We start from the raw sequence: 23,169 nt of genomic DNA, 5'->3' as shown, positions 1-23,169 counted from the left end.
CGAAACTCATAAAAGTGGCAGGCAAATGATGAAAATTTGAGGAAAACCCTGCCCTGATGTAACATTATCTCCTCTGTGCATTCCCTAGGCTAGTCACAATGTCCCACACCCTCCAATCCTCCTCCCCTTCCTCTAGTCTGACCCTCTTCACCCTGTGGGTCTTAGTCTCAGCACTTGGGAAGCCTTCACTTGGTTACCTAGATCAGATGTCTATCTCTCACCTTCCCAAAGGACCCTATTCTGTTATCTCTTTTACTTATTCCTAGTCTTTCAATTGCTTAAATGCTTAATTACCTCCAACAGTGAGTTTCTCTCCTTTTATTACTGCATGGTCAATAACCAACTGGTAAGAGGTGCTATTAAAAGTAAGTGATGAGTGAACGAATAAGTGAATGTTGTTAGGCGCAAGGCATGAAATGCAGCCACCATTTCATATACTACTTTGTGAATGAAGCTTCACAAAATAGGGACTGTGCCTTTGTGATGTTTGAATCCCCCATGGCATCTAGCACCAGTGGCTGGCATAGTCACTGCCGATGACAGAAGTCATGGCTTAATACACATTGAATAAAGAAATGTATTTAGTAATGGTCACTAATGGACTTATTCTAGAAAACCTCAGGCTTCTTATGGAAGAGTGGGGAGAGCCCTAGATTAGAGGCCATGAGTCTGCCACTATGCCCTTCTATCATCCTGGTTAGGACACATAACCCTCCAGGAGTCCGTGGTTCCTGTCTCTAACCCTGAAGGTGAAAGGTGGGTGAGGAAAGCGAATGATGGAAAGGATAGTAATGTCTCTCTCCTATCTGATATTCCAGGAGTCCAAGAAACAAAAATTCCAAGATTCTGTCATTCTCCCTGCCCATTTCCCATCTCTAATCCTGACAGGACAAAAGTGAATGATACCCTTATTTATTTGACAAAGCCCATTCTTAGCCTATGGGAAAAAAAAAAAAAAAAGGTCCAGTAAAATCACACAGAAGTAAGAGGAATCTACCACTCCACTCATACTCACACAGCCGTCCGTACCTGGGCCCCAGCTCGTCCTCACTCCTCCAGACAAAGTCACCAAACTTCTCATAGTGAGAATTGTAGTGGTGCTGTACTCGGAACAACATCGAGGCTGAGACCTCCATCAGCGTGTTGTAGGCAGTCTGCTGCTCCTTTCCACTTGTGTACCCATTGTACAGATTGTAGATCTTGTCTGCTATCTCTGAGGTGGGGAGAAATATAGGCACAGATCACTGGACAGCAGGAAAAAGTGAGCATGGAAACATGCCTTGCAACAAGGGAGGCACATTTGTGCGGGACTTCGCATGCATGGTATTTGGGGGCAGACAGACCTTCAGTCCACCTTGAATATCATTGGCTAGTTATGCTCAGTTTTCCCATCTATCAACTGGAGATAAGGATGTCTACTCTACAGGTGTGCTGGGAGGGTGGAATTAAAAAGTGAATGTAAAGCATTCGACACGGGGTCATAATTTGCCAGCTTCATTGTCAACAAACATTTGGCGCCCATGATTGAACAGAAAATTCCAAACAAGTGCAGAGGCTTAAATCAACTGTCACGGGCTCATCTCAGCAGTCTACTTCTACATCCCCTCTATAATATTTCCAACACAGCTCCATGATCAGGTCTAATAGGTGTCCATTCAAAAATCTTTCAAAGAGGGGCACCTGGATGGCTTTGTCAGATAAGCATCCGACTTGAGCTCAGGTCATGATCTTGCAGCTCATGGGTTCGAGCCCTGCATCAGGCTCTGTGCTGACAGCTCAGAGCCTGGAGCCTGGTACGGATTCTGTGTCTCCCTTTCTCTCTGCCCCTCCCCGACTTGTGCTGTCTGTCTCTCTCGCTCTCAAAAAAAACCTAAACATTGAAAAGAAATTTTTTAATCTTTCAAAGAAAAATCAGACTCTTCTGCTGGCCATTCACAGCAATTTCTATTTCTTTAGTCATTCCTATTCAATTGATGTAACTTGAAGTCATCATGGGTTGCTCTCTTGAACGGAAGGACCACTCTTTCATGTTTGAAGACTCTGACCAAAATTTATGTACGTCCCCCCAAGTCATTGCTAATGGCAATTGCCTCTAGAAGAATCTTGGAAACTTGCGTTAAGATGGGAGGAGCATTTACTTCTCATTATTTCCACCCTGGTTTTAATTTTTCTTTCTTTCTTTTTAACCCCATGCATATGTTATTTTAAAATAATAATAACAATAACAATAAATGACCAGGAAACCATCTCAAACCCCCTCACTTTTGAGATTCAATAGCTCTTCAATAGGAGGACTATCTTGTCTTGTCTGATACCACACAAAGTGCTTATTATTTGGCTTATTATTCAGGCATGTGTAGACATGTCTGTCTGTCTGTCTGTCTCTCTCTCTCCCTAGAATGTGAACTCCTAAAAGGTGTAGAGCATCGCGTGTGTACCAGCGCTCTTAGGAAATATTTGCTCAACCTGAAATGAACCACCAGGACTCACAAGCCACCATTACACTTTGGCCAGTCCTGATGTTAGAAACCATACCTATATGTTGGCGAAGAACTAAGTATGTGGTGGATGTGACCGACTGGTTCGACTTTTTTTAGGTGTTTTGCCTGAAGTTTACAACTTCAGGGACCAGGAGCAGCAGAAAGGTCCAATCTTGCATGCTAGCTCTCACTGATAGTCACTGACTTCAGCTCTAGGCTAAGCATTCTGAGGCCACCCATCTGGGCTAGATGGGAATATGTGCTATGAGGACCTAATGATAGTAGGTTGAGTCATCTTCTACTGTCACTGATACGCCAGCTCTGGCACAGACCGAAATGGAAAAAAGTGACTGGTCTCCCAAAGCCTAGGCTAAGGGGCAGGATACAGTCATGGGGCCCTGACTGTCTACCACCCTTGCCTCTAAACCAGAACACAGACAAATTCTATGAAAGAGGAACAAGTCTCTCCACTGGCTAAGATACTGCTGGACAATCTCAATTTCCTTTAGGCCTTACTTAATTTACTTCCGTGTTCCTCCTGTCCCCTTAGTCCTTTCACTTTTTTCTTTCTGTGCAAATACGTGTATGTGGCCGGAAAGGGGTGGTGGTTAACTTCTGGGTACAGAACTTAAAGGAAATATGGGAATTACCTGGAAAGTGAAGAAATTGGTCACCTACCTTCTGCTTTGTTGTCATCCACCAGTGGACAGGCCGTTCTCAAGGTCACTGTGCTGAGTTCCGAGTGCCTCCCCCGTGTATCCACGGCATACAAAGTGAACCTGTAGCACAGCGAGAAAACAGAGCACTGGGTTGTGACTTCAGAGAAGACCCTGGAAGGTGTAAGGAGGAACACAAAATCATAGTACAGGGGTAATGGTCAATAGAAGTCAGGGAGGCTTAGCCTGTAAGAGAAATGATTTGGGGAAAAAAACAGCAACCATATAGCATTTATTGGGCACCAATCATCTGCAGGGCACCCTGTACTTACTCATATTTTACAAGTAAGCAAACCTAGAAGGCAGGGATTATTATCACCTGAACTTCACCAATGAAGAAACTGAAGCTTAGATTTTATATCTTCCTGTGGTCTCGTAGTTATTTGGAGACAGAGCAGTCTGAGTCCGGGACTTCAGAAGTGAACCGTAGTGGTATCTTGGATGGCTAGAATACTCATCTATGCTCTTTCATTCATGCAGTGAACAAACACTTACTGAGCATTAACAATGTGCTAGCAGTCATTTTATTCAGACACTACCTAAGCTAGGTATTATGGCTGTGTTTTATCAATAAGGACATTGGTCCCAAAGAGGTCAAGTAATTGTCCTATTACATATTAAGTAAGTAGCAACAGGGGACAACAACTTAGGTCTGCCTGAATCCAAAGATTATATTCTTGGGACACCTGCATGGCCCAGTCGGTTGAGCGTCCAACTCTTGATTTTGTCTTAGGTTGTGATCTCAGGGTCCTGGGATCAAGCCCCACATCAGGCTCCACACTGAGGGTGAAGCCTGCTTAAGATTCTCTCTCTCCCTCTCTCTCTCCCATCTTTCCCTCTTTCTCACTTTCTCTCTCTAAAAAGCAAAATCAAAACAAAGATTATGTTCTTACCCACACTGCCTAATCTAACTCTACCTTCTATCTTTCATTAGCTGGCTCGGAGTGCTGGCAAAGGTAAGGAAGTGTGGGCCAATACCTAAAACATAAGTCTTAAGAGGCCTAAACATGGGGTATTTGGGCCCCATCTTCAAAAAGAACCTAATCTATTCATCTGCTTTCTGGGGATTTGGGCTTCTGCCTTTGGTATAAGAACAACAGCACTGTGATGTGGGCATTCTCTCTCTCCTCCTGTTGTATCTCCGCATCATGAGTGGAGCTCAGTTCTACATCTTACTACATCCAGTACTATTTAGGTCAAGAGAAACAGTGGTGGGTGCCTGGGTGGCTCAGTGGGTTAAACGTCAGACTCATGGTCACAGCTCAGATAAAGATGAGATCAAGCCCTGCATCTGGCTCTGCACTGGCAGCATGGAGCCTGCTTGGGGTTCTCGCTCTTCTTCTCTCCCTGCCCTTCTCCTGCTCATGTTATCTCTCTCTCTCTCTCTCTCTCTCTCTAAAAATAAATAAATAAACATGAAAACAAAATTAAAAAAATAAAAGAGACAAGCAGTGGTGACAGAGGGAAGAGCCTGGTCCTGGAGATGGCCAGGTTTGGGTTCACATTCCACTCTACTTCCTTGCTCTGTGACCTTGGTCAAGTCACTTCCCTTCTCTGTGCTCACTTCATCTCTCTGTATCACGCATCTCTGTTAAGGAGGCCACTGCCCACTTCGTGGGTCAGTGTGGATGAACATAAAATGTTAAGTGCTACTTGAGGTGAGTAATGATTGAGAAGCCTTGCAGAGGAGTTAGAAGGAAGATCACAAGGAAACTCCAGGATACGAGAATAAGCAAGTGGCAAAGTAGGAAGGTAAGGACAGTATTGGGTACCACTGTGTAAGCAGTTACTACCCACACAACAACCCATCTAGAAAGTGGCAGAGGCAGGATCCAAACCCTAGCCTGTAGCTCCCAGAGGGTGTATATGTCGGTTTGAGTACAACGATATCCCTGGCATTTAACAGTACTGGGTATATATGATAGGCACCCAGTAAATATTTGAGTAAATAAATGAACCTGAGCATACCACATCTTTTTTTCTTTTAGTTAGTTTGCTTAATTAATTAATTAATTTGATAATTACTATTTTTTTAATATGAAATTTGTTGCCAAATTGATTTCCATACAACACCCAGTGCTCATCCCCAACAGGTGCCCTCCTCCATGCCCGTCACCCACCCTCCCCTCCCTCCCACCCCCATCAACCCTCAGTTTATTCTCAGTTTTTAAGAGTCTCTTATGGTTTGGCTCTCTCCCTAACTTTTTTTCCCCTTCCCCTCCCCCATGGTCTTCTGTTAAGTTTCTCAGGATCCACATAAGAATGAAAACATATGGTATCTTGTCTTTCTCTGTATGACTTATTTCACATAGCATAACACTCTCCAGTTCCATCCACGTTGCTACAAATGGCCAGATTTCATTCTTTCTCATTGCCAAGTAGTATTCCATTGTATATATAAACCACATCTTCACGTTGCTACAAATGGCCATATTTCATTCTTTCTCATTGCCAAGTAGTATTCCATTGTGTATATAAACCACAATTTCTTTATCCATTCATCAGTTGATGGACATTTAGGCTCTTTCTATATTTTGGCTATTGTTGAAAGTGCTGCTATAAACATTGGGGTACAGAGAGATCAAGAGAAAATCCCAAATAGGCTCTGCACTGTCAGCATAGAGTCCGATGTGGGGCTTGAACTCACAAACCATGAGATTATGACCTGAGCTGAAACCAAGTCAGATACTTAACCAACTGAGCTAGCCAGGTGCCCCCCACATATAATTCCTTAATTTCAGTTTCTACATTTTCTACAACAAAATGGGGATAATTGTAGAGATAATGTATGATTATCTCAAATATTACATAGAGTGATACATGAGAGGTGGCTTGTAAGCTGCAGATTTTTTTGAGGGGGGAGGGGCCGAGGGAGAGAGAGAATCTTAAGCAGGCTCCACACCCAGTGCGGAGCCGGATCTTACAACTGTGAGATCATGACCTGAGCTGAAATCAAGAGTTGGACGCTTAACCCACTCAGCCACCCAGGAGCCCTGCTGCAGATTTTCATAAAGACCATGTAAAGAGCACTTATTTGTGCAAGAGTATAACTTTAAAAAATGCTTTCTTGGGGAAGAGGAGATTCATTCCAACTGAGGGAAACACAGAAGGGCATAGTGAATGGAATATGTGAATTAGCCTCAAAACATGAGGAGTTGGAATAAAATTTTAAACACTGCTTTCCCATTAGCCACTTATGTTTCCATGGTATTTCTGCAATATATTTCCTCCACCAAGAGGGTCCAGGGTCACCTCTCTGCTTAGCCAAGCAGCATGAATAACAGCATGGTGGGGAAGAAGCAGTCTTACATTTTTAAGTTACAAAAACCTGGGTGGAATCCTTGTTTTCCCCAATTGTTGGCTGAGTATTCTCTGGTGAAATTCTCTATCTCTCACAAGTTTGAGATCAAGACTCAATGATACAATGATGCAGCAGGCCTGGCTCAGTCTTTGCTCCTAAAAGGTAGCTTCTATTTGTGTTATTAGGGTAACCAAACATGTCAGTGGAGGCCTCAGGATGGAGGAAGCCTCAGGCCACCCTGCCAGTGGGGGGTGGAGGGGTGGAGAAAGAGGAAGATGTCAACCTCACAGGCCTGGGTCAAAAGTCACAAGGCCAAGCACTTTCTCTGCCTGTCTCAGCTGTAATTGTAGAACTGTTCCAGAGACACATCTGAAAGCTGTTAGGGGACCAGGCAGGGCTTGGAGGGGCTCTTTGTGAGAGGAAGAAAGTGGCGGCCCCTGATGTGGAGAACGGTGGGGAGAAAGGAGAGAAAGAAAGAGAAAGAGACCGAGAAACAGACACACAGACACACCCATAGAGTAGAGTGAAAAGCAGGGAGAGAAAGAGAGACTGAGAGAAGGCACAGGTGAGACCTCTGTGTTTCTCAGGGGATCCGGAAGGGTGCCCACCACCACCTACTCAGTTCTTTCATCTTCTCTTTGCCCACTGAAGCAGGCTGAGATTCACTGACAGTTTGAACTAGAACTCCCGAGCCATCCCCAAACTCCATATACTTATTTACAGGTGGAGAAACGGAGGCCCAGAGAGGAAAGATTCTTACGTAAGGACCCACTGCCAGTTAGTTCAGAGTAGACACTGGCTTTTCTGACACCTCCCCCAGTGTGCCTTCTATACACTAGACTGCTTCTGGTATAACTGGCTGACTTAGGTCCAATTGCACCTTTGGGATACTTTTATTACAAAAGAGGGGGCTCCAAGGATGAAGTGGGATGAGCTGTTTAGGAACCTGAAGCTCCAGACTCCAACCCGTGCTGTTCCTTCCTCCCACTTTGGTTTAGGGGAAAGAACACTGGCCAAGGTGCCTGAAACAAACAAAACAAAACAGACAGAAATACCATAAATACAGAGAACAAAGTGGTGGTTGTCAGAGGAGTGGGCTGTAAGGGGATGAGCAAAATGGGTGAAGGGAAGTGGGAGGTACAGCCTTCCAGTTATGAGTAAGTCATGGGGACAAACGGTACAGCACAGGGAATAGAGTCAATGGTGTTATAAGAGCTTTGCATGGTGACAGATGGTAGTTACACCTGTGGTGGACACAGGGTAATGTAGAGAGTTGTCGAATCATTATGTTGTGCACCTAAAACTAATGTGATATAGTGTGTCAAGTATACTTATATTAAAACAAGCAAGAAAACAAACAAACAGAGTTCATGTCCCAGGTTTTCCACACACTGTGGCCTGTGAGATCTTGGCTGTCTAAAGCAATATGGTGTCAGTGAATTGTGATTTCAATGTGGGGGAAGTGCCTTGGGATTGACTACTCAAAGGCAAAGTATTTTTCAATTTCCTTATCACCCTCAGGAAAAAGTCCAAAATCCTTACCACAGGCTCCCAGGGTGGCTCCTTGACCTTTATTCATTTGACAGTACTGGATCATTGAACTTCAAATAAACTCTGGCCACACCTCCAGCCTTGTTTACCAGTCTTTGCCTACTATTCTGTTTCATAGTAGAACCTTATCCAACTGCTAATGGTTCCAGAACATGGATTCTACCTCTTTGCCTTTGCACATGCTACACCCTCTGTCTGGATCGTCCTTCCCCTTCTCCACTCAACCCTTCCTTTCCACCTTGTCCTTGGAGCATCAGTCAAACCTCATCCCCTCCAGTAAACCTTTCTCCATGTGGTGAATAGTGCCCTAGTATAGCACATGCCGCATTACTATGTCAAGTGCTCGTACACTTCTCTCTTGTCCCCATGACATCTTCAGGACCAGAATATTGCTCTGCCCATCTCCATCCACCCACCTACACCGGGTGCTCAGACACCTAAATCACGTGATGCTGAGCAAGTACTTTCCAGACTGAATGGCAGACTGAACGAATGACTCAATCAACTATGAAGTAGTTCCCCTGTCTGGAAATCAGCTTCCCCATTTGTAAAATGAACGAAAGGTGACTAGGTTGAAAGGCCATCATAAGAGATGAGATGACAGAATGGCTAAGAGCTTGGAATCAGGCAGTTTGGTTTTAAATTGGGGCTCCCTATTTATTGCCTGTGTAAGGACTTGTGTCAATTTACTCACCTGTAAAATAGGAATCAGGATATTAAAACCTACTGTATACAGTAGTGGTAGCATAAAATGAGATGTGAGTAAGTGCTTACCATGATGCCTGGCATGTGCTAACATTCAGGGAGAGTGAGCTGTGGGCATTATTATCAATAATATTGTTATTTTGACGGTGCTCAAGGCTCTGACCCCTCCCCTCCCCCTCCTTCCAGCATCCAGAGCGAGCTGTCCTAGTAGAAATCAGAGGAAATTGGGTGGAGAGGAAGCTGTTGTTGGTCCCATCCAAGACCCCCAGACCCCCTCACAGCAGGGGTGAGAGAATGAAACCGAGAAGTTAATTGGCGGTGAGAGCTTCTCACGGATCTGACAGGGGGTAAGAGCAGGGATAGAGCCCCAGAGGCCCACATCAGGACCAGGTCCCCGAGAGTACGGGAGAATGCGTTTGAAGTCTCCAGGCCAACGCCTGCTCTTCCCCAGCCGCCACATGATTTAGGCATTCTGGGGAGGCAAAAGTCTCCTCGCTGATTTGAAGGGAAACAGATGTTTCCAGGCCAGAGGCCCTGGTCTTGTAAAATGCTCCTTCCCCCCACGCAGCTTTGGCAAACAACTTCCCGTTAGTTTAAACCCCCCCCCCCTTCCCCGCCCCAACAAACACACACCCAGTCTACCATCACTCCCCTCCCCGCCATTCCCAGCACAATGTGGCAGTCAGGGTGGTGGGAAAAACAGAGTCCCAGCTTTGGCTCTGGGTCCAAACAGCTGGATGGCCAGGGACACTTGACTACCCATCTCTGGATCTCAGTCTCCTGCCTCTGCAGTGAGGGAACTAAACCAAGACCACCTCTAAGGACAGGCTAGATCTGATATACTAGGGACTCATGATTGTTTTTTCCTCTGAAAGAACTGGTATTATTCATTCCAGATCCTACTCCATTGCAGTCTATAGCAAAGAGCATGGGACTCATATTAAGCCGCTCTGGTTTTGAATCTGGCTGGACTCTGTCAGCTACCTGGCAAGTAATGACTTAACCATTGGGCCTTGGTTTCCTTACCTGCAAAATGGGACAAAGGTTCCATCTCACAGCATTGTGAGAATTAAATCAGAATTCAATCTCCTCACCCATATTTTAGGTCTCTTATGAGTGAAACTGAGTGTCAGACGTCTTTCCTTACACTACTCAAAAGGCACAGAACGGTCTGGACCCGGAGTAGGTGAGCAAAATGCTTTTAATTGATTGTTGTCAGGAGAACTACCTGGACGCTGGGCAGCCCAAAGACTCAGGTTCTTAATCCAGTTCTGCTCTAGTGATAGAATGAGCACTCTCATTTTCATGATCACAATGAAGTGCCACGGTTGGAACCGATTTTGGAGCCTGACTACCTGAGTTCAAATGTTGGTTGCACAACCTACATTTTTTGACCTTCAGCAAGTTAATTAACCTCTCTGTTCTTTAGTGTGTCTTGTCTTTAAAGTGTGGATGATCACATTACCTCCTTCAAAGGGATGTTAGAGGAATAAAGTACTCAATACACTGCCTGGCACAGGGTTAAGTGCTAAGTAAGCATTCACCACTATTCGGGGTGTGTGTTTAAATTATTAGTCTCTGCTAGAATGATTTTAAAAAGTGAGCCCCCCCTCCCCAGTTCTTTAACATTTCTCTCATTGAGACATGGGGGTTCGATGGCCCTTCACCTTGAATTTTGGTGGGTTCAGGAATGTGTCGACTAGAACACAGCAGAAGGGATACTTGCTGTATGACTTTTGAGTCTGGGTCATAAAAGGCTATGAAACTTCTACCAAGCTCACTGAAACTCAGTCGAAGCCCTGAGCCTCCATGCAAGACATCCAACCACCCTCAGGCCACCCTGGAGCGAGGAAGCCAGGACACAGGGAGGGAGAGGCTGAAGTGAGCAGTCCTGGTGTTCACGTCATCCCAGCCCAAATGAGCAAAAGAACCTTCAGGTAATTCCAGCCCAAGTGGTCAGGTCATTCATCCCTGCAGCTGAGGCTCCAGACTTCATGAAGCAAAGACAGCTGATTGTGCTGTGCACTGTCTTGGTGCCTGACCCACAGAATCCATTAGCATAATCAAATAAGTTGTTTTAAGCCACTAAATTTTGGGGTCATTTATGACATCATCATCAACAGTAACTCTAACAACTTCCAAGCATCTACAGCAAGGGTCAGCAAACCATGGCACATGGGCCAAATCTGGTCTGCCACAGGTTTCTGTAAATAAGGCAGAGCTGAGTAATTGCAACAGAGACCATGTGACCCACAAAGCCTAAAATGTTTACTATCTGGACTTCTAGAGAAAAGTTTGCTGACCCCTGATCCAGAGTTTTGACACAGAACTTAACACAAAGCACTTCACGCAAAATCATTTTGTGTACATTATTTCATTTGATGCCAGGGTTAGAAATCATTCCTGTCTTACAGACAGACTCAGTGAGTCCAGATGACTCGTCCAGGGTCACACAGCTCTTCTGACCCCAAGTCTAATGTCACAACTGCTTGCTGAAGATCTGGACTCCAGTTTGGGTTCAGACACTGAATAAGCAACATGGCCTTGGGCAAGTTCTATTGTGCTTTGTTCTCAGTTTCCCAGCCTGCGAAATGAGGGGATTGGGCAGGACGGTGTGAACCAGCGCCAGAATTCAGATGTCCAAAGTTTTCCCCAGCTGGGTGCTGGCCATCAGGCAAAATCTCTCTGTTCATCAGTCCAGGAGTATCAAAGCAAGGCTTGAGAATGAACAGCCAGGGGCTGTTATGGTTCCCTGCTCTGTTCCACATGCAGCCCACCTACTCCCCAGCACTGAAAACCAATCTTTTTATATCCCAACTTGGGCTGGCAACTTGTGTTTTCTGCCAACATAAATATTTGGTTATAGTGCCCGGCACGGAGAGACTGTCATGGTATTAAGGACACTGATCCTGGTTTCTACTTTCAGAGCAACTCAGTCTGAGGCCTGATTGGGAGGCCAGTGGAACACCTGCTAGGTGCCCGGCACTCCTCGAAGCAGGGGAAAAACAGTTGGGGAGAAGACGAGTGTGGTCCTTGCCTTCCAGGAGCTCACAGAAGAGCAGCGACATGGTTGAGTGAAGAAATGGGATGCAGTACTAGGAGCACTTCAATAAAAATTTATTCCTGTCCTTCCATTTCCTTCAGATGTGTTCTTTTTTCCTTCTTTAAAACAATGGACTAAAGCCTGGGATAGGCATTCAAGGACTGCCCGGATCCCCTGTCAGCTGCAACCTATCGGGAATGTCAACCACCTACGACAATCTTGTTTTCTCCTACCAAAAAAACCAAAAACCAAAAAACAAACAAAAAACAAAAACAAAAACAAATCCACCTTAAAAAACCCCTATAAGGGGACAATCTTTATACCCCCCACCCTGAAAGCCTTAGAGGACTGAAACAGCCAAAGGATTTTAACATACAAAAACTAGGTGAAAGGTCCATTTGAGCTCATTCATTTACCTATCAAGTATAACTTGACCCTTCTTGAAAGAAAGATTCAGGTTGGCACTTAGCTTTCAAGGCTGTTCTTGTTTCCCTTTCCTTTTCTTCTTGTCACTCCCTTCCCTTTCTCGACCTTCTTCTCTCTTCCTTCTCTTTTTCCAGGGAGTAGACTATATGGTAACACACAGCTAGACTGACCACTGGTCTCAGTTGGAGGATGTTCATCTTTTTTGTTTGCTTGCTTGTTTATTTATTTATGCTTATTTATTTAGAGAGTGAGCACACACACAAGAGGGGTGCAGAGAGAGAGACAGAGACAGAGAGATAGAGAATTCCAAACAGGCTCCATGATATCAGCGTAGAGCCCAATGTGGGGCTCAATCTCATAAATCATGAGATCATGACCTGGGCCGAAATCAGGAGTCAGATGCTCAGCCGACTGGGCCACCAAAGGGCACCAAGGATGTTCATCTTTTAATAGGTTGTTTTAGGTCAAAGCAGACACAGACTAATTTTATGGTTTCAAATCAAGGAATGGATGCCTTATTATTCCATGATTCCATTTAAATTTGTATTCCTGGGATCTTTAAAGCAAATTGTGGCCTTTTTATTATATATTTATTATAAACTGGATAGTCTTTCTAACACACCCAGGTATAGACAATAATTTTTAAGTGACTACAGTTATAGGAATTTTTTGCAGAAAAGTATAGCTTAGAAGTATGTAGCATTGAGACAGAGGGCATGATTTGAAGGTTTAACCTTGTCTTTAACTAGCTATGGAAGTTTGGCCAGATTATTTAACTTCTCTGTAGTTCAGATACCATTGATATCAAACCCCACAGGGATGCTGTGAGGGCCAAATGTTCATTATGGATGTGAAAGTGCCTTAGAGACCCCACACACACTTCCTGGGCACTCACTCTGTATCGGAGCACCGTGCTGGGGGCTTTTACACAGTTGTCTTCTGTTCTCTTTAAAACTGCCTAAGGGGTACATATTATTAAATCCACTTTACAAGGAGGCAAATGAGCCATGGAAATTTGAATTGACTTTTCCAAGGCTGCACAGATAGTTCAGCTAGGCCCCAACATAGGTCTCCCAACTGAAAGTTCAGTGCCATTTCCAAACAGATAGAATTAGTAACTATTCATTGGTCCCAAATGGACCTTGAGTCACAGTTTGGAGGAGGTTAGAGCTGATTAGGAGGATGAACTCCATGTTCCCAACTTTTGACAAGGAAGCGCTCTTAGTACAGCAACACCATCATCGCCCATCATCCCTTTTCAACCCTGGCATTACCCCTCTTCCTATGTCTGACCCTGAAGTCTTCCTCTTCTTCCTTATTGCCTTGTAAAATTGCATTTGGCCCAAGTCAAGCTCAGAGGAGAGGAGGCCAAGCAGAGGTCCCCAACTTGGAATTATCCTTGGGCATTAAGTCAGGCAACACTACAGGCAGGATGGTTCTTAGCTACCTCAAGTTGAGCTCAGTTTCCACCTGATGTGTGAGCAGTGTTTTCCCACAGGTGGAGGAATGGGTGTGGGAAGAAGGGCCAAGCCCTGCACTTGGGAGTCTGAAGGACTGAATTTGTACCATGGCTGTCCATTTCCTATTCCTGTTTTCTTTGACATCCTTGGTTTCCATAAATGTAAAGAGTGGAGTTAATAGTATCTGTCTCACAAGATTGTTTTTTTTTTTTTTTTTTTTTTTTTAAATTTTTTTTTTCAACGTTTTTTTTTTTTTTTTATTTATTTTTGGGACAGAGAGAGACAGAGCATGAACGGGGGAGGGGCAGAGAGAGAGGGAGACACAGAATCGGAAACAGGCTCCAGGCTCCGAGCCATCAGCCCAGAGCCTGACGCGGGGCTCGAACTCACGGACCGCGAGATCGTGACCTGGCTGAAGTCGGACGCTTAACCGACTGCGCCACCCAGGCGCCCCTCACAAGATTGTTTTAAGAACAAAATAACATGAAAAACACCTAGAATAGTGCTTGGCACTGTAAATATCATCTTGCTTGTCTTGCTTCTTTATAACACTCAAATGGGGGGATAAAGTGGAAACATTGATTCCTGAAATCAAAACCCTGGGCAAAGGCAATTCTCCTGGAGGGTATCATGGCAACAAGGCCACTGTTTTTCATAATGTTTAGTTAGAACTCCAGCTCAGCCACTGGGTGTATGGACAAATCACATCATGCCTCTGAGCCTCAGTTTCCCTTTCCTTCCCCAGGAAAGGGAAATTAAAGCAAAAATAAATAATTGGGATTACATCAAACTGAAAAGTTTTGCAGTTAAAAAAGCACCATCAACAAAATGAAAAGGCAATTTACTGAATGGGATAATATATTTGCAAATGATACATTCAATAAGAGGTTAATATCCAAAATATCAAGAACTCAAACAACTCAACACCAAGAAAAAAATCAGATTAAAAAAATGGACAGAGGACCTGAATAGACATTTTTTCAAAGAAGATATACACATGGCTAGCAGACATATGAAAAGATGCTCAACATCACCCATCATCAAAGAAATGTAAATCAAAACCACAATGAACTATCACCTCACACCTGTCAGAATGGCTAGTATCAAAAAGACAAGAAATAACAAGTGTTGATGAGGATGTGGAGAAAGGGGAAGCGTCATGCACTGCTGGTGGGAAGGCAAACTGGTACAGCCACTATGGGAAACAGTATGAGGGGCCTCAAAAAATTAAAAATGGAACTATCATATGATCCAGTAACTGCACTTCTGAGTATATACCCAAGGAAAATTAAAACACTATTTTTTTTAGAGAGAGAGAGCACACAAGTTGGGGAGAGAGGCAGAGGGAGAGAGAGAGAAACCCAAGCAGGCTCTATACTCAGCACCACGCCCAACATGGGGCTTGATCCCATGACCTTGGGATCACAACCTGAAATCAAAAGTCAGATGCTTAACCAACTGAGCCACCCAGGTGCTCTAAAACACTAATTTTAAGAGATATATGCACCCCTATGTGTACTGTACTATTTACAATAGCCAAGACTGGAAGCAACCTGAGTGTCCTTTGATAACAGATGGATAAAGATACGGTACATATACACAATGGAATATTATTCAGATATAAAAAAGAATGAAATCTTGCCATTTGTGACAACACGGATGAACCTAGAGGGTACTATGCTAATAAGCAAAATAAGTCGGACAGAGAAAGGCAAAAACAAAATGAATGGACAAACAAACAGAAACAGACTTATAAGTACAGAGAACAACTTGGTAGTTGCCATGTGGGAGAGGTTGGGGGGGATGGGCAAAAAAAGTGAACAGAATTAAGAAGAACAAAGTTCTAGTTATAAAATAAATAAGTGATGGAGATGAAAAGTACAGCATAGGACATATAGACAATAATATTGTAATAATGTTGTATGGTGACAGTCAGTGACTACACTTACCATGGTGAGCACAGAGTAATGTACAGAATTACTCAATTACAATGTTGTACACCTGAATTAATGTAACACTGTATGTTAACTATACTTCGATAATTGAAAATATGATAATAAAAACAGATAAATAATACCTGCTTTTTTGCTTTTTCATATAATTGATCACTCTTGTTAATCAACTGCAGTTTACTTAGCTCAAAAATTTCAAGTCCAGTCTAGTTACCATACAGTGTTATATTAATTTCAGGAGTATGATACAGTGATTCAACAATTCTATACATTACTCGGTGCTTATCAAGATTGTACCTTTAATCCCCTTCACCTATTTCACCCATGCCCCATCAACTCCCTTTTGGTAACCATGAGTTTGTTCTCTACAGTTAAGAGTCTGGTTTTTGGTTTGTCTAATTTAGTATTTTTTTGCAAAGGCCAAGATTTCACTCTTTTTATGGCTGAGTAATAGTCCATTGTATGTGTGTGTGTGTGTGCGTGCAGACACACACACACGTACCACATCTTTTTAACAATATCTGCTTTTAATACTATGAGAATTAGAGACTATGCATGCAGTGAGCTACAAACTGAGGGAGGTCTGAACCCTGGGCTTCCCTGGCTTTGCCCTAATCAGCACTATGACTGTGGGTGAAGTCCTTCCTCATGGATTTTGCTTTCTTTTCCTATAAAACAACGGGTCATTAGATGTTTTCACTGGTGAATTCCACCAAATTTTAATAGCAATCAACACGAATCCTACATAAACTCTTCCAAAAATATAAAAGAGGAGGGAACACTGCCAACTAATTATATGAAGCCAATATTATTCTGATACCAAAACCAGAAAAGTCATCAAAGAAAGAAAACTACAGTCCAATATCCCTTATAAATATAGATACAACAAAATCCTAAACAAATCCAGTAACATGTAAAAATGATTATACATCATGACCAAGTGGGATTTATCCCATGAAAGCATGACTGATTCAGCATATGACAATTAACTAATATTACACATCCTATTAATAAAGGACAAAAATTATACAATCAACTCAATAGACACAGAAAAAGCTTTCATAAAACTCAACATCCCCTCATGATAAAAACACTTGAACTATGAATAGAAGAAAACCACCACAACCTGATAAAGGGCATCTGTGGAAAGCTCACAGCTAACATCATACTTCATGGTAAAGACTGAAAACCTCCCCCTATGGCCTAGAAAAGACAAGGAGACCGACTTTCACTATTGCTATTCAGCACTATACTTAGAGTTATCGACAGGGTATTTAGGGAAGAAGAAGAAAAAAAAATCATCCAGATAGTAAAGTATAAAACTATCTTTATTGGGGTGCCTGGGTGGTTCAGTCGTTAAGCATCTGACTCTTGATTTTGGCTGAGGTTTGTGAGGTTTGTGAGATCGAGCCTCATGTTGGGGCTCTGAGCTGACAGCATGGAGCCTACTTGGGATTCTGTCTCTCTGTCCACCCCCTCACTCAACATGAATAAATAAACTTAAAAAAATAAAACTATCTCTATTTGTAGATGACATAATCTTGTATATAGAAAAACAAAGGAATATACACATACACAGACACACACAGACACACACACACACACACACACACACCAGATCTTAAAAAGAAAGAAAACAAATTCGGTAAGGTTACAGGTAAGATAAATATACAAAAGTCCAATTGTATTTTTTATGCTAGCAGTGAACAATCAGAAAATGAAATTAAGAAATAATCCCATTTCTAGTAGCAACAAAAAAAAAAACCCACTTAGGAATAAATTAAACAAAAGGCATGCATGACTTATACACTGAAAACCATAAAACACAGAAAGAAATTAAAGACTTAAATAAATGGAAAGACAGCTTGTGCTCATGGAGTGGAAGATTTAATGTTATTAATACGGAAATACTCCCAAATTTATTTGTAGATTCAACACAACTCCATTAAAATCCCAGCTGATTTTTTGCAGAAAATGACCAGCTACTCCTAAAATTCATATGGTACCCAGAAGAGCCAAAATAATCCCGAAAAAAAAAAGTTGGAAGACTCCCATAACCTGATTTCAAAATTTACCACAACATTGCAGTAATCAAGACTGTCTGATACTAGTATAAAAATAGACATAGATCAATGGAGTAAAATTGAGAGTCCAGAAATAAATGCATACATTTATGGTCAATTGATTTTCAACAAGAGCAAAAGAATAGTCTCTTTAACAATAGTCTCTCCAGTAAATGATGCTGGGACAATTGGATAGCGATATGCAAGAAAATGAAATTGGACCCCTATCTCACACCATATAAAACAATTACCTCAAAATGGATCAAAGACACAAACATAAAAGCAAAAACTAAAAAAACTCTTAGAAAAAAACCTAGATCTTCATGAGCTTAGATAAGATGATGATTTCTTAGCTATGACCCCAAAGGCACAACTAAAAGAAAAAAAAACATAAGAGAAGTTAGACTTCACGAAAGTTAAAAACTTTTGTGTTACAAAGGACGATATTAAGAAAACAAAAACACAACCCACAAAACATGGGAAAATATTTGTAAACCATGTATCTGGTACAAGACTAATATTCAGAATATATAAAGAAGTATTGCAACTCAACAACGGAGAGATAAATAGCACAGTATAAAAATGGACAAAAGATTTGAATAGATATTTCTCAGAGAAGATACACAGCTAATAAACACATGAAAATATGTTCACATCATGAGTCAGCAGGGAATGAAAATCAAAAGCATAATGGGACACCACCTCTTACCCATTAAGATGGCTATAACCAAAAAAAAAACCCAAAAAACAAAAACAAAACACAAGAAATAAGTGCTGGCAAAGATGGAAGAAGTTGGAACTCTCATATATTGTTGATGGGAATGTAAAATGGTGCAGCCATCCTGGCAAACAGCTTGGCAGTTCCTCTCAAAGTTAAAAAAGAAAAAAAATTAATGTTTATTCATTACTGAGAGATAGAGACAGAGCATGAGCGAGAGATAGAGAAAGACAGAGCATGAGCAGGGGAGGGGCAGAGAGAGAGGGAGACACAGAATCCAAAGCAGGCTCCAGGCTCTGAGTTGTCAGCACAGAGCCCGACACGGGGCTCGAACTCACAGACCATGAGATCATGACCTGAGCCGAAGTCGGACGCCCAACCGACTGAGCCACCCAGGTGCCCCTCTCCTCTCAAAGTTAAACATAGAGTTAACATGACCTAGAAATTCTATTCCTAGGTATATACCCAAGAGAACTGAAAACATATGTCCATTAAGAAAAAAGTGTACACAAATTTTCATAGCTGCATTAACAGCCAAAAAGTAGAAAACAACTCAAATGTCCATCAACTGATGAATAAACAAAATATCCATACAACTGAATATTATTCAACCATAAAAAGGAATGAATTCCTTATTCATGCTACAGTATCACTGAACCTTGAGAACATTATGCCGGGTGAAAGAATTCAGACAGGCCATATGTTGTGTGATTCCATTTCCATGAAGTGTTCCCAATAGGCAAATTCCTAGACACAGAAAGTAGATTAGTGGTAGTCAGGACAGGGACGCGGAGACAACAGGAGTGACTGCTAATGGATATGGAGTTTCTTTTTCAGATGATTAAAATGTTCTGGAATTAGTTGTGATAATCGTACAACTTTCTAAACATTGTAAAATTCACTGAACTGCATACTTTACAAGGGTGAATTACATGGTATGTGATTTAGATCTCAAAAAAATAATAAAGCTCTATAAACAAACAAAGCCAATGGTGTCACTCTACAAGAATCCTGTGTCCATAAAGGTGGCCATGGCCAGGATCGGATCTTCAATATCTGTAGCTTTCTGACCTCTGAGTTTGAGAAAGCACCTTCTGCCTCAGCCTCTGTCCCATATTTGCTCATATAAGCAGAAAGCGTTACTTAAAGGGGAAACAGGGGACCTTCAATGAAACCTTTTTTAAAAAAATAAACATTTATTTACTTATTTTGAGAGACAGAGAGAGAGAGAGTGTAACAGGGGTGCGAGTCGGGGAGAGGCAGAGAGAGAGGGAGAGAGAATCCCAAGCAGGCTCTGTGTTAGAAGTATATTAGAATACCATTCAGCTGGCTCTATTTTTTTCTTCATAATATTTATGAACTTCTAATATATAATTTCCTTGTTTGTTATATTTACCGAGTTTGTCACTCCTGCTTGGATATAAAATTCACAAAAACAAGAATGGAGTCTGTTACAGTCACTGATATATCCCTAGTGCCAAAAGTTTAGGTAGCTCATTGGGGCGCCTGGGTGGCTCAGTCAGTTAAGCGTTCAACTTCAGCTCAGGTCATGATCTTGTGGTCTGTGGGTTTGAGTCCTGCTTTGGGCTCTGTGCTAGCAGCTCGGAGCCCGGAGCCTGCTTCAGATTCGTGTCTCCCTCTCTCTGTCCCTTCCCTGCTCATGCTCTGTCTCTCAAAAATAAATAAACATTAAAAATTTTTTTTTAGTTACTTGAATCTCAATATTGTACTTTTAATCCCAAACCCCTGATGTATCTTTCAGAATAAAACCAAATAATGTTTAGGGGTGCCTGGGTGGCTCAGTGGGTTAAGCGTCCAACTGAGGCTCAGGTCCTGATCTCATGGTCTGTGGGTTCGAGCCCTGCTTCAGGCTCTGTGCTGACAGCTCAGGAGCCTGCTTTGGATTCATGTCTCCCTCTCTCTGTCCCTTCCCTGCTCATGCTCTCACTCTCAAAAATAAACATTAAAAAAAATTTAAAAAAAAATAGAGCTAGATCATAAGGTAGGCCTTCAATAAGGGTTTCTTGAATACACGGATATGTACATATGAATACATATAAATGTCTGTCCCTGTGTGCGTGTGTGTGTGTGTGTGTGTGTGTGGAGTATGAGTAGAATGTGAGATATCTCATGTGCATTGCTTAGGAAGAGAATGGATCCTTTTTCCTACATTCAGCATTGGAAAGCTAGGGGAAAGAAAAGGTGGAGAAAAAGGAGGAAAAGGGATTATAGTTTTCACAAACTCAAAAACTTAGGAAAGTCAGTCCTTTTGTAGCTATTAAAACAGCTGTTTGGTCATTTTATAGTATTTCTGTAAACCAATGTGCACCTAAGTGCCTTGGCTGCAGCTACTAAAAAGCAGGTGTGGCCCAGAAGCCCTGTGCACACAGTCCCTGCCCATCAAGGGGCTCTCAATTTACTTGACTAGACTATACACACACACATACACACACAATTCATACATATGTATCGTCTTTGCCAATCATTGACTATATGTTATCTAATTTACTCCTTACCACAATCTTAAGTAGATCATATTATATGTATCTATGCTTACAGATGAAGAAACAAAGTCTCAGAAAGATAAAATGAAATGCCTGAGTCAGCTGGTGGTAACTTCCAGAGTAGGATCCAATCCCAGAGCTGTCCTGACCTCAAGTCTGCATTCTTTGTAGGATACAGTATGCCCATCATGAATTAACACGTCAGTCTTAATCCAAAAGGCACTTATAAATGATCTGAAGATAGCAGTTTTGTCTCCAATGCACATATTTTAATCAAACACCAATGCTTCCTGTCCTGAGTTCCTGCTCTCTTGTGACATTGTACTTTTGTTCCTGAATAAAAGCAAAGGATTCTTTCTGTTGCCATCTTAAAACAAACAAACAAACAAAACAAAACAAAACAAAACAAAAGGCACTTATAATCCTACGTGAACAGATAAAACATGTCCCCAAGAACCAATGGTGAACAAGACAGGATAGAAAGTTAAGCACTGGTCGAACTAGTTCAGAGAAAAAGTAAGGGGGTTGGCAAATTTCTTCCTTAGGGGAAAGGAGAGAGCTATTACCTTCACCTGTTCAGGAAGGCAGAGCAGTAATAGAGGGCAAAGTTAAGTGGTGCGAACAGCATGATTGAAAGATCAGTTCTCCACGCCAGGCTGCCAAATAAACAGGTCACGGATGATGAAAGCACACTAGACATGAATGGGCAGTATCTCAGTAGAACTCCCAACAGAGGTGGTAACCACTGAGGAGCTGGACGCGGCTGCCCAGAAAGCCCTGAGGGAAGCCTCGTCTGTGTCAGCCCTGAGCTCCAGAGAGAACTCCCAGTGTTCTCACCAGCTGAGAAATAGCATCAGGACAGAGTCTTGTCAAGTAGCTTATTCAACCCTTTCACCTAAGGCTCAGAGAGGGCAATCAGCTTGTCCTAGGTCACATAGCGAGTTCAAAGCAAATCCAAGATTTGAACCCAGACCCCCTGTCTCCAAGGCAGGGTACTGTACTGACACTTAGCACAGTGAGCAGATTCACAGGGGAAACTACAAACAGGGCTGAGAGCAGGGTACCCTTCCCCAAAGGTGTCTCCCTGCCTCCATTCCACTTAGCAGGACTGGCCTGGTGGGTCCCCAGGCAGCCTTTATACTGGGCAGTTTTTACTCTGTTTTGATTTTATTTTTTTGCTCTCTGGGCCACACTGACCCATTCTCTGCTCGCTCATATGGCCCAACTCCCCCCTTCTTTGCGGCAGCCATTATGTCTGATAACTGTATGTCACGCACTGTGGGTACTACATGACTGATCCTGGTTTTCCCAAGAAAGGGGTTCTGCAAAGAAGGTGCCTCTCCCTCACCCACTACAGTAACAGGCTCAGAGCGGTGTCGTTCCTCTGGAAGGCTAAGTGCCCATTATATGGCAGAGAACAGGTCTGCATTCAAACCCAGGACTGTCTGCCCCCACCACCGGGGCTGTGTCCTCCCCACCACGGTGTCCCTCTTTGTTCTCACCAGCGGGTCTGATCACTGCTGTGAACTTGGGCAACCTCACATAGCCTTTGTCTCGTATCTCAGAACCCCAGCCACCATCCAGCTCCCTTTGCCCATGAAGATAAGCCTCTTTGGTCGACTGGACACATCGGCCTTAGAAACCTTGAGCTACCAGAATAAGGGCAACGGGCTGGCTGGGCACAGTTGGGGCATCCGGCCCTGATAAGACCTCGCCACGGCTGGACAAGCTCTCAGAGACGTAAGACTTTGCGTAAGCATGAGATTAGAAGAATACATTATTAAAGTATTTATTTCTTTTCTTATAGGTATTGACATACAAAGGGGGAAAAAGGGTTCCCAGGAGAGATAAGACCTAATGAGACTCTCTGCGCCTTGGTTTTAAAAATATGGCTATTATGGAAATTAAGTTAATATTATTAATAAATAATAAATAACAAAAACTGTGTCAGCTGCAACCAGCTGGATTTTTGATTGGCTAGCGTATGAAATGAGAGATGCCACTGGAAATTAAAAAGGAGAGAAGTGAGCAAATAAAAAAACAAACATAAACTCACTCTGCTCTTTGGACCAGACTGATGACAAGGAGACAGTCATCTTCAAGTGGATCTTTAATTTTAATTTCTTTCAGGATAAAAGAAAGTACTCTGAAGCAAATGTGACACAGCCCTGGCAGGTATTAATCCTGCACGGTGGGCACACGGTGGCTTATGGCTTATTGTACTGGCTCCATACTTTGTGCATTTTATTT

The 23,169-nt window shown here is 42.6% G+C and overlaps 1 protein-coding gene across 4 annotated transcripts in view; it reads right to left on the bottom strand.

Moving 5' to 3' along the window:
* The window catches only part of ASTN2 (astrotactin 2), an 885,184-nt gene that overhangs the window by 12,791 nt on the left and 849,224 nt on the right, over window positions 1-23,169 (bottom strand). For all 4 annotated transcript variants that reach the window (XM_058694362.1, XM_058694365.1, XM_058694363.1 and 1 more), the window contains 2 exons: window positions 3,159-3,259; window positions 1,030-1,213 (listed from right to left, as the gene is read on the bottom strand). In XM_058694362.1, coding sequence (XP_058550345.1) covers window positions 1,030-1,213; window positions 3,159-3,259 — 285 coding nt within the window. The remainder of the gene's footprint in view (window positions 1-1,029; window positions 1,214-3,158; window positions 3,260-23,169) is intronic.

The sequence above is a fragment of the Neofelis nebulosa genome, chromosome 12, assembly GCF_028018385.1.
Source record: "Neofelis nebulosa isolate mNeoNeb1 chromosome 12, mNeoNeb1.pri, whole genome shotgun sequence".
In the NCBI taxonomy this organism is placed as follows: domain Eukaryota; kingdom Metazoa; phylum Chordata; class Mammalia; order Carnivora; family Felidae; genus Neofelis; species Neofelis nebulosa.
This window is presented reverse-complemented; position numbering and strand designations above follow the sequence as displayed.